Here is a 16,934-nt window from a genome sequence, read left to right as displayed (position 1 = left end):
CAAACGAACTATGACAAAAAGTATAAATTTACATTGTTTAAATGGGAGAATCCGCAACTTTACCACTTAATATATAAAAACCTGGGCCATATTTTGAAAATCTGAAAAGAGTTGGCTTATCTAGAGACAATTGCCCGTCGATAGCCGCAAAAATCATGAAAATCGGCACGGTAGAACGCTGGAACTAAGCGTTACCAGTTTCGCAAAATTAGGAGGTCTTGGAGCTTATAGTATAGATTTTCAAGCTTCACAAAGTTGAAAATAGAAAGCGTTAAGAATTTCATTTTATGGCTAAGAAAATCTACAGAGTTAGTAGTAATTTTTTCGAGCTTCACAGAGTCAAAAATTCACGAAAACCATAGGTAATTTTCATTTAATTAATAGTACGACAACAGTTGGTAATTTTTAAGCTTCACAAAGTTGAAAATAGAAAGCGTTACGTAATTTTCGATAAATTGTTATTTTTTTTTCATTACTCACGAAACTCTAGGCAAATTTCCTTGCAATCGTTCAATCCTAACCTAAAATTCTCATTGCCTTTAAGTGAAAAATTAGCCGAAAGTCTTGAGAAGGTTTATTGAAAGCATAAAATATTCAGTGAAATTCGATTCACGGATTTTCCTTCGAATTTATTGGGGCAGCAGAAAATTATTTTCAAAAATTTAGACGAACAGTCAAAATTTAAAATTTGTTATCAGTGAGATTTTATTCACAAATTTTACTGCAGATCATTTCTGGGGCAGCAGAAAAGAATTTAATTTTTTTTTAGACAAAAGTCTTGAATAAAGTTTATTTTTTTCGTTTATTCTATTTCTGGGGCAGCAGAAAAGTAATTCAAGAAATTTAGACAAAAGTCTTGAGTAAATTTCATTGAAATTTTATATTGCCAGTCGAATTTAATTCGCAAATCTTGCTTTAAGTAGTAAGTTCACAGAGCTACAGATAGCTTCAAATAATTTCTGGGGCAGCGGAAGAGCTATTTTTTTTAAAATTCTGTTTCAAACTTGTGAGCAAGATTAAATCTTTACGAAGTTTAACTTGTGCATACTTCAAAGTTCTGAAAGTTGATTTCTTCATACTGACATTTTTTTAAAGGAGAGTTTAGTTTAAGCGTATCGTTTCCTTGTGCCTATTGCAGCAATTTGGGGACTTTGTCTCAGATTTATCCTCCCGTTCTGATTCTCGTACGCAGCTGTGATCAAACTTTTCAAGTCACGACGCTGATTGCGCAGAGAATCTGGACGCGTGACGAAATCTGGGATTTCTTTAAGCCTTTTTGCTGATTCTTCTTCCATTGCTTCTATCAGTGTTTGCTAAATTAGTGCCGAGTACGCGGACTTATTTTATTTTTTTTTGCTTAAGTCAAAATTTTCTCTGCTCGTCGGGAAATTGTGCGTCGTCCCATAAACATCGCGTCGAGTAAATAAACAGTAAAAGCTGCCTTGTCTACATTTAATTGCGACTTGTGTGAGAGTTACGGGAAGCAACTCAATGAAGTGAATAGCATAATACGAAAAAATCTTTTTTCAAAATTGAGTTTTTAGAGACTCGTGTATGTTTCCAATCGCGTTTGTTGCACCGAGAGCGGTTTCGAAAACGCTGATGCGAGTAAACACCATACGGTGTTCGGTTCGCGGAAGAACGCTCATTTCTGTACATTCTTGGCCATCATGGTTAGAATTGGAATCTGCAGACTGGCAGTGAAATTTTGTGCGTTAGAAGTTGGTTAGAAGGATGGCTGCACTTTTGGGCCCTAAGCCCTCCATGAAGCGATCTGTCCATACTCTCGCTATACAGGTACTCTAAGCAGAAGGACCAATAATTTCAATAAAGGCACCCCCCTTCAAAAGACTTTTCGAGGGTGAAAGTGACTATGAGATCAGAGACTTTTTGAAAGACTTCGAAACACACTACCGCAACTATTCGGACAAAGAAAAGAGGGAACAGCTCAGATGTCACCTTGGCAAGAGGGCGGTACTGTATTATGACAACAAAGTAGTATCGTTCATAAATTGTCGATCCTTTGACGAGGTCAAGCAAAAATTGATAGAATACTTTGACGACGAAGAGGACGCACTAGAAAGATACGCGGCATGCAAGCAAAAAAGTGACGAGGACCCGTTGGATTTTGTCCAAACCAAGAGGAAATTGGCAAGGAATCTATGGTTTAATATCTCGGAGGCTCAACTAGTTCAAAACATAAAAATGGGCCTGACACCGCAGTACCGCGCCATAGTTTTGATCAGTCGTGATTCAACAATACAAGAATTGGTGAGGTCCGTCAAGAATGCTAAGCTGGTTGTTCCAGCCACAGAGAAAGAAGGCAAGTCGCTTTTGGCGATAAATCACCCAGCGGGGCACGACCAGTTGCTAGAATCCAGGGTAAAAGCCGCGGAAAATACTTTAGCAACGTTGGTATCCGCAGTTGAGTCAATTCGTGCAGACGGATCGGAGCACTCGCACATTGGACGCTTTGAGGCAGGACTTGGCCAGGGAAGTGGACGCAATAGTCGCGGCAGGAAAAAGGCTACGAGCTTCGGAGTACGGTAATGCGTCTTGTCAGGGACAGCAACAAATGGCAGGGATGCCCTCCAAGAAAAGAAAATGGACCCGAAACCAAGAGGTTGATGCCTTGCGTGCCTCAGCAAACTCCAGGAATCAGCAGTGTAGATGGAACGGGAACGTGAATCACGCCGTTTCAAGAGTGCATTCCGCAAATCCTCATTAAAGCCGGTACAAGAATTTCCAACAACAAAACAATGCTGGGGGAACAGTGAAAGCAACAGTGAGGGAAAAAGGACATGTAAAGATATTTCCAATCACTTCTAAAGAAGCTTTGGATCCTTCAAGCGTTGCAGTAAAATCTCATGATACCTTTGATACTAAAATTTACCCTAGTAGTAATTTTCCTGAGAAAAATGAGTGTCTTAAGTCTTTTACTGAAAGCAATGTTGGTGCGCGTGGAGCAACAGTGACCCATGACCCGAAGCGTGCGATTTCTGAAGAAACCGAAAATTCTTTAAAGGATGATTGCAAGAAAGCAAGAAGATACATGATAAAGAGTAATTTTAGTGATGAGGAAGTGATTTTGGACAAATCTGGATATGATTTTTCAGATTCAGATACTGCGAATTATGAACCTATTTACATAAGAAGTGTTATTTTAGTACAAGATAAAAACGTTAAGCAGGAGGTTCATTCCTTGTCTGATTTTAATGATACGAATTTTGGATCTAATGCAATTTTGAGCAGTATTTCAGATAGATCTGAGGAAATTGGCGTAAACAAAGGGAGTGTTGAGTCCGTTACGGAGCGTGGAGATCCCGACTCGTTCAAGATTTGCAAATCTGAGGAGAAACCAGCCGCATTTGAGGTTCAAGAAGGAGATCTTCAAAATATACAAATATTCTTAAGGAATTCGGAAGTTCCACTATTGGAAAAAATGGTAAAAATGGTCATTTTGATCAGCAAGAAACTGGGATAGAGGCATCAAAACTCGAAAACGAGGTCGAGGTGCTCACAGTAACAAGCGATGAACTTGAACTTACGTGCGGTTTACGCGTTTCAGGTAAGCAAAATGAGCGCAGCGATTTTCTAAACATTGACGCCGCCAGTCGCGAAGTTTACAAAGTCAAAAGAATGAGAGAGAAGAAGCGAGGTTGTACTACTGCGAATTACACGGATGATGCCAAATCGGAGTTCAACAAGAAAGTCTGCTTGAAAATTGATGGTTGTTTTCATGGATCAAAGCTGGATCATGATTTTTCTAGTAGGACATTGCCTCCCAAGGATTAGAGATTTAGGAGGAAATTCGATCCTGGGGGATAGAATCAATCCGGGATTTTTGATATCAAAACGCATAACTTTCTTATCCTAATGACGATGATTTTTTTTTACAGGAAACGATGAAATATTCTTGGATTCTCAGATTTTTTCGTTTGTTTAATTTTAATCTTCTTAACAGATTTTTTTAAAGGACGGGGAATCAAGAATTGTACGTAAAAGAAAGGGGGATATTCATTACAGAAAGTCCATTTAAAAAGAAGCGGTTGCAAAAAATGCAGATTTAAAGGGAAAAAAACGTCTTAAACATTTCTTGATCATCTACTGTTTTGAGAAAAGATGAATATATTTTTTTCTCTTCGGGAAAATTTTATTCGTTTTACCTCCATCTCTTTTCCTCCTATCTTTCACGTTCCTACTCAGTTTATTCAGAACGCATGCACGTACTTTGGTTTCATTATTTACTTATTTTTATTACTCGTACGTTTTTTCGTGCTTTTTGTACATGCTTAATATGTTCGTTGTGTATGTGTTGCATGTACCGGTACATATAAGTTGCACTGCATGAATTCTGTGATTGAGTTATCAAGATTTAAAAAAGAAAAAAAAAAAAAAAAGGCCAAGCTCCTTGATCAACTAATTTTACATCGAAATGTAGATTTTCAAGTCCCATTTTATTAAAGCAAAAGAATCAGCAAATTAACGTTGAGCAATTTTCATTGTGAATTACGACCGGTAACTAAATTAGAACTACCTACCTTCATTACTAATTTCATGAAATCGATACTTTCTCTTAAAAACAAGGGTAAGGATTTTTCCTTTTCCTTGCTGAAACGTCAGGGGTACCTAAGCATAAACGGACTTTTAAACGCGCAGCACGTTATGTGCAGCGTTGTCACATTTTGTTAATCCTGATTATGTGACTTTTTCATTTGTTTAATACATATTTAATTTTAGCTGCAATTTTTACTTATCAAACTTACTTCCTTTCGGTAAGTCCTTCTTTATTTGTATCAATTGCGATACGTAAGTAAGCAAGATGGTTCTTGTTTCCTTTAAAGAACCGTCAATTTAATAGGAATGGTAGAGTTAAAATGAAAATGTTCACAAATTTATTGTAACAACTAAGAGACCCAGAACAGTTTTCGATTTTTTATTTGGAAAAATTTCGTAGTGGAGACGGCGCTACTGCCCCTGTATATGAGTGGAAAGCAATTTCTACTGATATTTGTTTTTACTTTTAAGAAAAAAAAACCATCAGGTACAATTCATCTTTCAATATAGAATTGGAACATAATTTCTAGTTATGTTTTACTTACGTTGCCGTTATTTGCAGTAAATTATAGTTTATATGAATAATACTCTAGAATTGTATACCTAAAATTTTAGTATTTTATTTTCATAGTTTCCGCTAAGAATAGGAAATGTTAACTTAGAAGTAGTCTAACTACGTGTTTTTGGAATCGTTTCAGAGGTCCTGCTCTCAGAGGTAGTTTCCTATTGCCGTCCTGGAATTCGCATCACTGACAAGAAACGCATTTCCAGTCCATGTCGCAGATGTCACCCAACTGAAGTGACACCAATAACTTCACGGCCCAACCGTTTATGGCAGACCGCAGGCCGGCTCATCCCTGTTGGTGCCTATGGGATTTTGGTCATCCCGGTTCTCCGCTCGGAAGTATCTCCCTGGGCTTACAGGCTCATCAGGAAGATGTCTAGCTGTCTTCATCCATGGGTGGTGACGGTCGACATCCCCAACATCCCTGGAAAATCTCGCTGCATCAACTTTTTGGCAGAGTCTGTCACGTTTCTCCCAAGGGATTTCTCCCATCGTCATACCTCCTTGTCCGGATAATCGGGCCGGCGAACAACCAAAGAGTATACTAGGACATCCCAGGGGACACGCTGCTGTCAAGCCGAGGGCGATCTTCAAACCTGGCTCATCCTACATCAACCTTTGGGCGGGTTCAGGCGCATTCCTTCTGAAGGGTCGTCGGGGACATCAGGCCAGTGGACATTCGAAGGCATCCTTGGACATCCTAGGGGACACACTGCAATCGTGGCAAGGGCGATCGGTGAATTTTCTGCAACCTAATTGGTGGGTCCTAACATCTTTCCCACGAGGTCATCGATAGGCAACCCGAAGATTTGGCAACCATGCATCCTCACTGTACTGCGAGGCGGCTGAAACTTGGACGACAGCGGATGTTGATGGTGTACAACAACAGCAGCATTGGGCAATAATATGACTACGAGGCGATTTCTGAATCAGCATGAATGCGTTGGACAGACAGTCACGGAAAACTCTTCTCGGCGTTTTGTTATATTTAGCTAAGTTAATAAAAAAACCCGGTGCTGAAAAAAGAGCGCATTTACTTATATTTTAAAGAGAATGTTTATTGTTTGAGAATGATTACTTATATTTTAAAGAGAATGTTTTTTGATAATTCTAATAAAGTCCAATGTTTGACTACTTAATGCGGGTTCTTTAATTTCAGCTACCTACCTCATTGAAGGAAGAAGAATAAACTCAAAGTAGTTAAGTATAGAGCTTGATGATTGATAGGTACAAGAATTGAGGAGCTCAAAAACAAAATAAATTGTGCCAAATTCAGTAAGAAGGAGAGACTATTTTCTAATACATCCCGGTGGCAGCATTATAAACTCAAGAAAAAAATAAGGAAAGAAAAATAGGCAAAACGGTAAAGTACAGATGGCTCTTGCCAAAAATGTCCTTTTATTTTAAAAAATAGCCTCTTTTCATCCTCCTTTCGGGCCTTAAACTTGTCCTTGTTTTTAGCTTCGTCCGTCCACTTTTTTCATTTTTTGATGTGGCAACCCTACTTTTAATGTAAATTAATTTAAGGATATAAAAAAAGAATTTGTTTCTGCGGTGTTGAGAAACTTTTGATTCGGGAAGCTTTGATAGCATAGTTCTGTCATGAAACCATTTCAGAAAATTTCTCTTCTCATTCTATGGAATCCTCATACCTGCAGCCTGATCGTTGAAATTTTTTGTTTGTCGGGACAACATAGATGACATAAGTTAAGAGGCGGATCCTGATTGGTCGGCTATGTCTTATCGCTGCTTTGTCGTGCCTTGGTCGGGTGGAATGAACGACATACTGTCGGAAACTTAAGAGGTGCCCATAGCTTGTCGTGAGTTCCACCCGACAAAGGCACAACAAAGCAGCAATAAGACATAACCGACCAATCACGATCTGCCTTTTAACGTATATCATCTATGTTGTCCCGACAAACAAAACATTTCAACAATCAGCCTGCTGCCAGGGCAAACAGACAAGTGCCCTTTAGGTGTCAATTGATAATGGACAGCTAACAACTCCCTGCCGCCATTGAGATGTGAGCAAATTAGCAAATTGATATTGCAAAACATTTAGTGCTTGTAAAGGGAGGAGCCAATACAAAAGAGCGGGCAAGGCAAAGGAGTGAATAAGATTTGAAAGGCGTGAGCGTGTGTTATGTTTCACATGAGTAGGAGAGTAGTAGACAAGGTGAGATACTCACACATGATAGATTTCTCCATTTTCGACGTAGAAGACATGGCCATAGATCAGCAGATCTCGGTGAATAGAGAACACAATTCATCACTATCAATCATACTAAAATGGCACAACTATTAATTATGTCATAGAATGACAACATTATCGTAGAACAGCCTTTTCCATCTTCTTTATCCATCGGTTTCGCTCTCGTTTACTCAAGACCAATCCACACCAGGAAATTTTGGCAAGACTGGAGTCCCTTCAGGCGAGACGATAGGCAAACCAGCAACACCCAGTAAGTATACCGACAATACGTACCGACTAGAGTACCTGTATAGCGAGAGTATGGACAGAAGTGAAACTCCGAAAATCCATCAGGCCTTCACCGATGCTTCTGCGAATAAAGTTAGGGCCCAGAAATGCAGCCAACCTATGAATTTCAATTAGCCAGAACGATTTACTAATACTAATGTTACGAACCGTCGTTTATTAAGCACGTGTTTGACTCAGTTTTTGCATAAATTTACTCAATTTTGCGGAAGAACGCTCATTTCTGTACATTCTTGGCCATCTTGGTTAGAATTGGAATCTGCAGACTGGCAGTGAAATTTTGTGCGTTAGAGGTTGGTTAGAAGGGTGGCTGCACTTTTGGGCCCTAAGCCCTCCATGAAGCGATCTGTCCATACTCTCGCTATACAGGTACTCTAGTACCGACTAGAGTCCCTTTATACCCAGAGTTAAGACAACTCACTTTTGGTTCGGCTGAAAGTGGCCTAAAAAAAAATCCAATTCTGATTGGTTCTCGCTCATGGAGGCCGAAACGAGTGCACCAAGATGGCGGTACCTCGAATGTGAACAAGAATAATGAAAATATCACCTAATTGTGGTTTATCAAGAGTAAATTGTCATTTCCATCGGTCCAAAATGAAAAGAGAATAAGAAATTATTCACAAACCAATCTCATTTTCTTTTTAATTGATCAACTTGTTGATGTTGTTGTTTTTGTGTGACAGACATCGCAGGATTCCTGATCCTTATCCCTCAATATCGTTCGTTTGGGTGCACTCGTTTCGGCCTCCATGGCCAGCCAAGGCCGGCTGTCAGTCAGCTGATAATCGAGTTGTCTTAACTCTGGGTATAAAGGGACTCTAGTACCGACTAGAGTCCCTTTATACCCAGAGTTAAGACAACTCGATTATCAGCTGACTGGCAGCCAACGAACTACACCTCTAGAATGGCCTAGAGTAGAGTCCCTTTATACTGAGAGTCAAGACAATTCGGCTCATGGACAGAGATGGAAAGTGAAATTTCACGTTTTGAAATTTCATGAAATTTCACGTGAAATTTCATGAAATTTCACAAGGCCCGAATAAATTTCAAAAAAATTGAAATTTGTTGATTTTTCAAAGAAATATTGTTACTAAGCCTCGGAAACGGTTCAGATGATCCTCCTGCTGATGCAGCAGAATATGACCCACTAATGAGATGCTACACCCAAAGGAGGGGGCACAAGGGGGGTTTTAGAGAAAGTTAGCCCTAACCTAACCTCCAAACCAAATGTAAACAGACATGTACCCAGCAAATCGCGTGGCCGTGGACAAGATTATAAGAACATCACACCCTTTTAGAAACGTTTTACTTTAGTACTTTTATGTTTTCAGAGATGTGAATAATGGCGAAAAAGCCGAAAAGCCGTGCTCGGCTTCATTTTGGTATAAAAAAGGGTAATCCATAACAACCCAAAAAAAAATGTTTTTACAAATAAAATTAAAGTTACTTACGTTTGGAATTACTTGATAAAATTCAAGATGATTGAAAACAATCCATTTTTGAAACTGAGATTTCCGACTCTAGTTTTTTTTTTTAGTTTTTACTTTTTGCCCTATAACGGTGCTTTGGCCTTAGTGCATAGGCACAAACAGCCACTAACTAACCGACTCTAAAATATATATGTTGGCAGTTTGGCACTGCTGAGAATAATCTTTATAGTATAATTGTTAAATATGTAGGACATTAAGTTGGTTCAGAAATATACCACTAAAAGTGCCGTTTTTTTAGCATTACAATTTTTAGCATCAATTTCTCCAACGTTTCTCAAATAAAAGTCCCCCCCCCCCCTCATAAAAAAAACTAGTATTTTCATGCCGATGCGTGGAGGAAATTGTTCTTGTGGTGGAGCGGAGGCACTCAAGTGTCAATGATGCATTACTTACGAAAATTAAGGACCCATGACTTACATAAGTGACATCTGACATGACACCGAAATCTTCGTGATAAAAAACTGAGCTGCTGGAAGAGTGGGTGGTGAGGTTAGGTTAGGTCAGGGGGGGGCTGAAAAATCTCAATATCGAGAATCACCGTTTCTAGGCGTTTCTTGGCCTCTTGAATGTATCCTCAAAAGTTTCAATAAATTTCATGAAATTTCGTGAAATTTCATGAAATTTCATGAAATTTCACGCGTGAAATTTCACTCGAATAAATTTCATGAAATTTTCCATCTCTGCTCATGGATGTCACAAACGGGAATAAAGATTACAGAAATTGAACGTTTTTCGTAATCTTTGATCGGCCCATTCTCAAATACCTTTCTCCGTTCCTCCTCTCATTCCGTTTGTTCCTTGCCGAACCCGTAATTCCCTGGTCCATCCCAGATTATAATCTTTGCAATCGGTGAAAATGTAATCTTTATTCCCGTTTGTGACACTGTGGAGGCCTAAAGTACGGGAACCAATCAGAAATGGATTCAAATTGTCTTGACTCTCAGTATAAAGGGACTCTAGCCTAGAGTACCTGAGTCGTCTTTTTTTATGCCATCGGTCGCCATCAGTCGCCGTCACTGCGCAATCATTCGTGTTTTGTTTCGTTGATGCCATCAGAAATGGGCGGAGCTTAGTTTGTCAAACTGAGCTAGACCATCAGTCACGTGACGCTTTGACGCCATCAGCCGCAATCACTCGTCACCCGAGTCCGGAGTGTCTCCATGGAACACCATCAGTGAAACCTAACCTCTAATTGCAAGCGATTGTCCTCTGTCGTCATAACAAAGTTAAGTCATGGACCAATAGAATAAATAAGGACTCCCAACTCCCTATGCTACCCTGTGTTAAAAACCGTTAACGCGCGCTCGCAGCGAACCTGGCAGAGGGTGCGGTGAACTAACGCCGCAGCGGTCCACGATCGTACCTCTATAGTATGTTACTCCATGCAATGTTCTTTGTTTATCTATGATTTATTTATTTGTGTAGATACTTTAATACATTTTACTTTCGCAAACTAATGAAATTGTATAGATACATACCTTCGGCAGAGGTCAATGCGAAAGACTTTGATTTGAAGTATTGTTAAGGAGAGATTTCCCCCCTCTTCCCCCCGTTTCTGCGCCCTCTCATTTTTCGGCACTCACGGTCCATTTAGTGCCCCCTCCCGCTCCCCATGGCCCCTCTGGTCCCGGGGCCGGGCCCGCTCCGTACTTATGATTCACTTGCCTCCCCTTGCCCCACCGCACATTTGCCCTCCTCCATGCTCTCTCTCGCACATTTTGTATCAATGCTTCACCAATAGATTTCGCTGTCTGGTCTTTCGGTTCGCGTTCCTCCACAGTTTTTCGTGTTTTGCATTTGATGGGGTCCGCGGCCGGAGCCAGCAGCCCCCGAGACTCTAATACAGCTCCTCGTTTAGTTCAGCTTGCCTCTGCTCTTGCGACGTATGAGCGCGGACGGACCAAGCCACTACTCGACTCCACCTTGCTTCCTTCCATCACCTTCACCTTGCCAAGTCGCCGCCTCCGACACCGATCTGTGCTTGCACATTTCAAGCTAGGAATGGCATTGGCTCCTTAGTCATCCCCCCAGTCGCCGCCTCCGACACCGGTCTGTGCTCTGCACATTCCAAGCTAGGAATGGCACGGGATTGTCCATCCTCCATCCTTGTGCAAGGCTAAATTTTTGGAAGGGAGCCTGGTTTCCGGCTCCCACCCCCTTTATTGTCGCCCTCCACTCGCCCATTAGTTCGCTATAGCCCCGCCCGCCATTTTGTATTCGTAGTTAAGTTCTGTTTGTAGTTCTGATTTTGTAAGTTCAATAAATGCACCCCCTTTTGAGAGCTTCCGATGATGGATTTCACGCGTCATTAGAGGTTCATCTCTTTCGTGGTCTGAGGAAGCTCCAAAAAGCCCATAAGGCGTTTGGTGCATCCCCCCCCTCAAGTTAGCCCCCTCTCTCTTTTCCTCCATTTTGGAGGTGGTCCCTCGGTTTCCCCCCTATTTTCACCATATTGGCTGAGCCCCACGGGATCCCCCCATTCAACCACCGTGACTGAGCCCCTCTCCCCCCTCTCAGTCTCGTTCATGGTCCCTCGGGCCGGATAGATCGTCGCTCCTCCGATCTAGTTGTAGATTCAGTCCATGGTTCGCAGACCCATTTGCTCATGCCTCAAATAAGCCTTTTTTTCTCTGATTCGCCTCCCCTCTGATATGTTACTAGATTTACTTTTGCTAACTTAATATTTATGTTTTTTCTCACCATTTTGTTCTCTATGCCTATGTAAGGGCACCAGGTCCGCTCGAGTTTTTTTGTAAAAATTTGCGAACGGTTTTCTCACTAATGTTCGATCCATTCGGGGATCACTCTTTTTCTTTTTTTGTGAATTATCACCTCATGTTCATGGGGATCACACTCTCATCTCACTAAGGTTCGATCCATTCTGGGATCACTCTCTATTTTCTCACTGTGTTGTGATTCGCACGAAGCGTTTCACACACTTTTATCTCACCAAGGTACGATCCAAACGGGGATCACTCTCTATTTTCTCACCAAGGTACGATCCAAACGGGGATCACTCTCTATTTTTTTCCTCTCACGGACAACCCATATCCGTGAGTGGCTCGATCCATTCGGGATCACTCTCTATTTTCTCACCAAGGTACGATCCAAACGGGGATCACTCTCTATTTTCTCATTGTGTTGTGATTCGCAAGAAGCGTTTCACACACTTTTATCTCACCAAGGTACGATCCAAACGGGGATCACTCTCTATTTTCTCACCAAGGTACGATCCAAACGGGGATCACTCTCTATTTTCTCATTGTGTTGTGATTCGCACGAAGCGTTTCACACACTTTTATTTCACCAAGGTGCGATCCAAACGGGGATCACTCTTTATTTTCTCACTGTGTTGTGAAACGCACGAAGCTTTTCGCACACTTTCATCTCTCACGCACCAGTTTTCCACCTAGCGGCCAATCAAGATGGCCTCCAAAGAAGACCCACCCGCGTCTGTAAATCTCGCCGAGCTCCTCGTCGCTAAGAGTGCCAACACGCATGCACGAGCCCTCGCCATCAACTCATCTTTCAAAGAAAATCTCACGTCTGAAAACGTTGACAAATTCAGACCAGCCTACGATCGACTTTCAGAGCTTCAAGTGAAACATGATTGTATCCTTGAAGAAATTATGTCTTTAAACACTACGCTCCCGAAAAGACAGCAAATCGAAGTTCAGAAAAATCAAGCGACCTTCGATGACATCATTCTGGAGGCGAAATCCCTCTTTCACGAGCATCTCCCGCAGAACGATAAAACACGAGACCCTCCGGTGTCCCCCTCTCCCACCCCTTCCGTCTTGACACCCGCTTCGGCCGTGCGCCTGCCGCGCCTCGAGATCCCGCGCTTCTCGGGACTCATAAATGAGTGGCGGACGTTTTACAACCTTTTCCGAGTCAGCATCCATGACTCCCCGGTTTTAAACACGGTAGAGAAGTTTCAATACTTGATCAGCTCACTGAACGGCGAAGCCCTTGACCTTGTCCGCGGTCTTGATGTCACTGAAGGCAATTATTCCGTCACTTGGGACATACTTTGCCAGCGCTTCAATTCAGAGCGCCGCCACGTTTTTCACCACTACAGCAGCCTTCTTGGCCTTCCCGAGGTCACGAAGCCATACCACATCTCTCCGTTCCTCTCAAAATTGAGGGAACACACGCAGGCGCTTGATGCTCTCAAGCACCCGCTATCATTATACGACCCCCTATTGATCACTGTCCTGTTTCAAAAAATCGCGCCTCACTACCGCCGGCGCCTCGAAGAGCACCGTGGTGATACATCATCTTTTCCCAAAGTTGAAGAATTAGTTCGATTCCTCGAAAAGGAATGCATAGCCTCTGATGACCCGTTGTTAATGAATTTATCAAAGGACAATTCAAAGGATTCTTCTCAAGCAGATTCCTCTCAAAATCAATCAAAATATCCTATGAAAGGAAAATTTGATGCTAAAAGCAAGGCCCTTATCGCAAGTAAAGCCCCATATCCGTGCGCTCTTTGTTCTGAGGCTCATTACCTGGCTAACTGTCCAGAATTTACGTCAAAGGACGTAAAGGATCGCAAGGCCGTTATTTCAGAGCTCGGGCGATGTTATGCCTGTTTCGGAAGACATTTTCTCTCAGAATGCATGTCCACGAGAGTTTGTAGCGTGTGCCGCGACAAAACTCACAACACTCTTTTGCATCAAGACAAACCCGCGTCGCCATCTTCTTCAGATTCGCAACCCTGCATTTCGCCACCCAAAACCCTCTTAGGCACTTCTCAACCAGAAAAGTCGGAAGTCCTACTAGCCACAGTTAAGGTTTTGCTGACATCTCCCAAAGGCTTCATGTACATTCGTGCAATCCTGGACTCTGCGTCTCAAAGCACCATTCTCACCACCCGTTGCGCCCACAAGTTGAACGAGACTGAGAGGGGGAGAGGGGCTCAGTCACGGTGGTTGAATGGGGGGATCCCGTGGGGCTCAGCCAATATGGTGAAAATAGGGGGGAAACCGAGGGACCACCTCCAAAATGGAGGAAAAGAGAGAGGGGGCTAACTTGAGGGGGGGATGCACCAAACGCCTTATGGGCTTTTTGGAGCTTCCTCAGACCACGAAAGAGATGAACCTCTAATGACGCGTGAAATCCATCATCGGAAGCTCTCCTACAAGACTTTTCTGCCGATCACTTAGAAACACCCATTCATTGGAAGGATCATCAAGTCACTTCTTTGTCTATTTTAGGGCTGCAATGAGTGCCCTCTGATGACGCATTCACCTATTATATTCAAGATCTCGGTCGCCCCGTGACTAAACGCGGCGTCATCTCTACAATAGCAACCATATTTGACCCATGTGGCTGGGTCACTCCCACAATTTTCCTCATGAAGGTCTTTATGCAGCAATTATGGCTCTTAAAGTCCGAATGGGACGATCCTTTACCCCCTTTTCTTCAAGAAAAATGGGGAAGCTTTTTGAAGGACCTCCCTGCTCTTAAGCTCATTAGAATGCCAAGACAACTTTGTCCACCAGGCTCTCAGATAGAACTACACGGATTCTCCGATGCAAGCGATTTTGGCTATTGCTGTGTCATTTATTTTCGCTTCCACACTCCTGATGGAAAAACAGACACTTCACTAATCATAGCAAAGTCCAAAGTTGCCCCTCTAAAACGGATCAACACACCTAGACTTGAGCTTCAGGCAGCGACGCTGCTCTCAACTTTGCTGACCTACGTGGTCCCACACCTTCGCCAAAGCTACACTTTGGAAGACATTTATAACTGGTCTGACTCAACCACAACTTTGCAGTGGATACAAACGCCCTCCTATAAATTGAAGACTTTCACCGCCAATCGCGTGGCCTCTATTCAAGAAAATTTTCCTGAAGCCCGATGGGGCTACGTCAAAAGCTCAGAAAATCCGGCTGATTTAGGTTCCCGCGGTGTTTTGGCTTCAAAATTATTGGAAAACGACCTTTGGTGGAAAGGTCCCCCTTGGTTGCGTTCACCGCATTCAAGTTGGCCTAGTCCCTCCAAGGTAACTCTCTCAGACGAAAGTGAAGTTTATAGGTCAGAACTCCGCGAGACACGCTGGGTTCTCGTCACCGAAACATGCGCTGTTGACATATTTTCCCGGATTTCGGATTGGGATAAGTTACAGCGAATTTTGGCTTACGTCTTTCGATTCAAGCACAATGCACTCAACCCAAAGGACCGTCGCACAGGCCCCCTTATTCCAGCAGAATTCAAAGCCGCTGAAAGGGTCACCGTGCGAAAGGCCCAAATTGACTCATTTAAAGACGATATCAAACGTTTGAAAGCCAATAAAGAGAGCTCAACTAGACTCCGCCGTCTAAATCCTTTTTTGGACCCGGACGGACTCATCAGAGTTGGAGGACGTCTGTCACACGCCCCAATTTCCGCTGATCGTAAACACCCGTTGATTTTACCGAAAAGTCACGCACTGACGAAGTCACTAATCAAATATTTTCATGTTACATTCCTCCACGCGGGGCCCCAGCTCCTGCAGTCCCTCCTATTCCAACGCTACTGGATTTTGGCCGGTCGCGCGGCAATAAAATCCGTGCTCCAGGCTTGTTTGCCATGTTTCCGCATAAATCCCACAAATAGACTGGCTCTCATGGGTGATTTACCAGACTCCAGAGTGACACCCTCGCGTGTTTTTGAATCGACTGGCGTTGATTACGCTGGCCCTTTTAAAGTAAAGGCCTCTACTTTAAGATTTGCGCGTGAGGTCAAGACCTACCTTTGCGTCTTCATATGCATGTCTACTAAGGCAGTACACTTGGAGCTGGCCCAGGATCTCACTGCTGACACCTTCATTGCCGCCCTCACGCGATTTTCACCACGTCGAGGCGCACCCTCCGACCTTTATTCTGATTGCGGAACCCAATTTACCGGCGCCTCCCGAGAACTCAAGCAAGCTCAAAAGGCTCTTGTTGCCGAACTTAAGGACAGTCCAGAACTTACAAAAATGGCTCAAAATTTCCACATTCGCTTTCACTTCAATGCTCCAGCCGCTCCTCACATGGGCGGTCTCTGGGAGGCAGCAGTAAAAAGTTCAAAGGCTCACCTCGCAAGAGTCATCCATGGACAACTTCTGACCTTCACCGAACTGGACACATTAATCTGTCGCATTGAGGCTATGCTTAACTCAAGGCCTTTGACGCCTTTATCAAGTGACCCTTCGGACCTCACTCCACTCACGCCAGCCCATTTCATTATTGGAAGTTCCATCGCCACTCCTGTTGAGCGAATTCACGGAGAAAAGCCTTTGACCTCTTTGAAGCGATGGCACCGCGTGCAGGCCATGGCTCAATCGTTATGGAGGCGCTGGAGCTTAGAATACCTCCACACCTTACAATCACGTGCAAAATGGAACAAAGTCGAGAAAAATCTCCAAATTGACGATTTAGTGCTTTTGCACGATCCACAACTCCCGCCCTACCAGTGGCAGCTTGGTCGGGTCACGGAGACCTTTCCAGGGAAAGACGGCCATGTAAGGGTCGCAACTGTCCGCACCGCCACTGGGGAGTATAAGCGCCCTGTGGTGAAGCTTTACCCTCTGCCCATCTCTGATGAAGAAACGCTCGATTAAGAGTGCACTATTGGCAACATCGCAACTTACGCACCATTTCTAAAGAAGCTGAAGCCCGCTACCGTGTTATGTCATTTTTCTCACGATGGCGCTCTCCTACAATTACTGAGTTTCCTGTTTTGTCTATTAGCCGTTCAAACATCCTCGCTACTCAGCTCGGATCCCCTCCCCAAAATTTTGGGGGTTCTCTCAAAATCGTTCGCCAAACTCTGGCTCCTGGCAGTTTCGGTC

General features: G+C 43.1%; 3 protein-coding genes across 8 annotated transcripts in view; 2 read left to right on the top strand and 1 right to left on the bottom strand.

The window, feature by feature from the left end:
• The window catches only part of C3G (C3G guanyl-nucleotide exchange factor), a 358,778-nt gene extending 351,140 nt beyond the window's left edge, over positions 1-7,638 (bottom strand). For 2 of the 6 annotated variants that reach the window (XM_072297149.1, XM_072297148.1), the window contains exon 1: positions 7,312-7,636. In XM_072297149.1, coding sequence (XP_072153250.1) covers positions 7,312-7,354 — 43 coding nt within the window. In that variant the 5' untranslated portion in view covers positions 7,355-7,636. Of the gene's footprint in view, positions 1-7,311 lie in introns of all 6 variants that reach the window. The other 4 variants (XM_072297152.1, XM_072297154.1, XM_072297156.1 and 1 more) reach the window with 4 other exon arrangements.
• Positions 7,639-12,534: 4,896 nt separating this feature from the next.
• Positions 12,535-14,142, top strand: LOC109038036 (uncharacterized). The gene has a single exon (XM_019052953.2). The coding sequence runs from the start codon at positions 12,535-12,537 to the stop codon at positions 14,140-14,142; it is 1,608 nt and encodes a 535-aa protein (XP_018908498.2).
• Positions 14,143-14,480: 338 nt separating this feature from the next.
• On the top strand, positions 14,481-16,703 carry LOC109038035 (uncharacterized). Its single transcript, XM_019052952.2, has one exon. The coding sequence runs from the start codon at positions 14,481-14,483 to the stop codon at positions 16,701-16,703; it is 2,223 nt and encodes a 740-aa protein (XP_018908497.2).
• The last annotated feature ends 231 nt before the right edge of the window (positions 16,704-16,934 follow it).

The sequence above is a fragment of the Bemisia tabaci genome, chromosome 2 (genome assembly GCF_918797505.1).
Source record: "Bemisia tabaci chromosome 2, PGI_BMITA_v3".
Lineage (NCBI taxonomy): Eukaryota > Metazoa > Arthropoda > Insecta > Hemiptera > Aleyrodidae > Bemisia > Bemisia tabaci.
The sequence above is the reverse complement of the archived record's forward strand: the minus strand, read 5'-3'. Positions and strand labels throughout refer to the sequence as shown.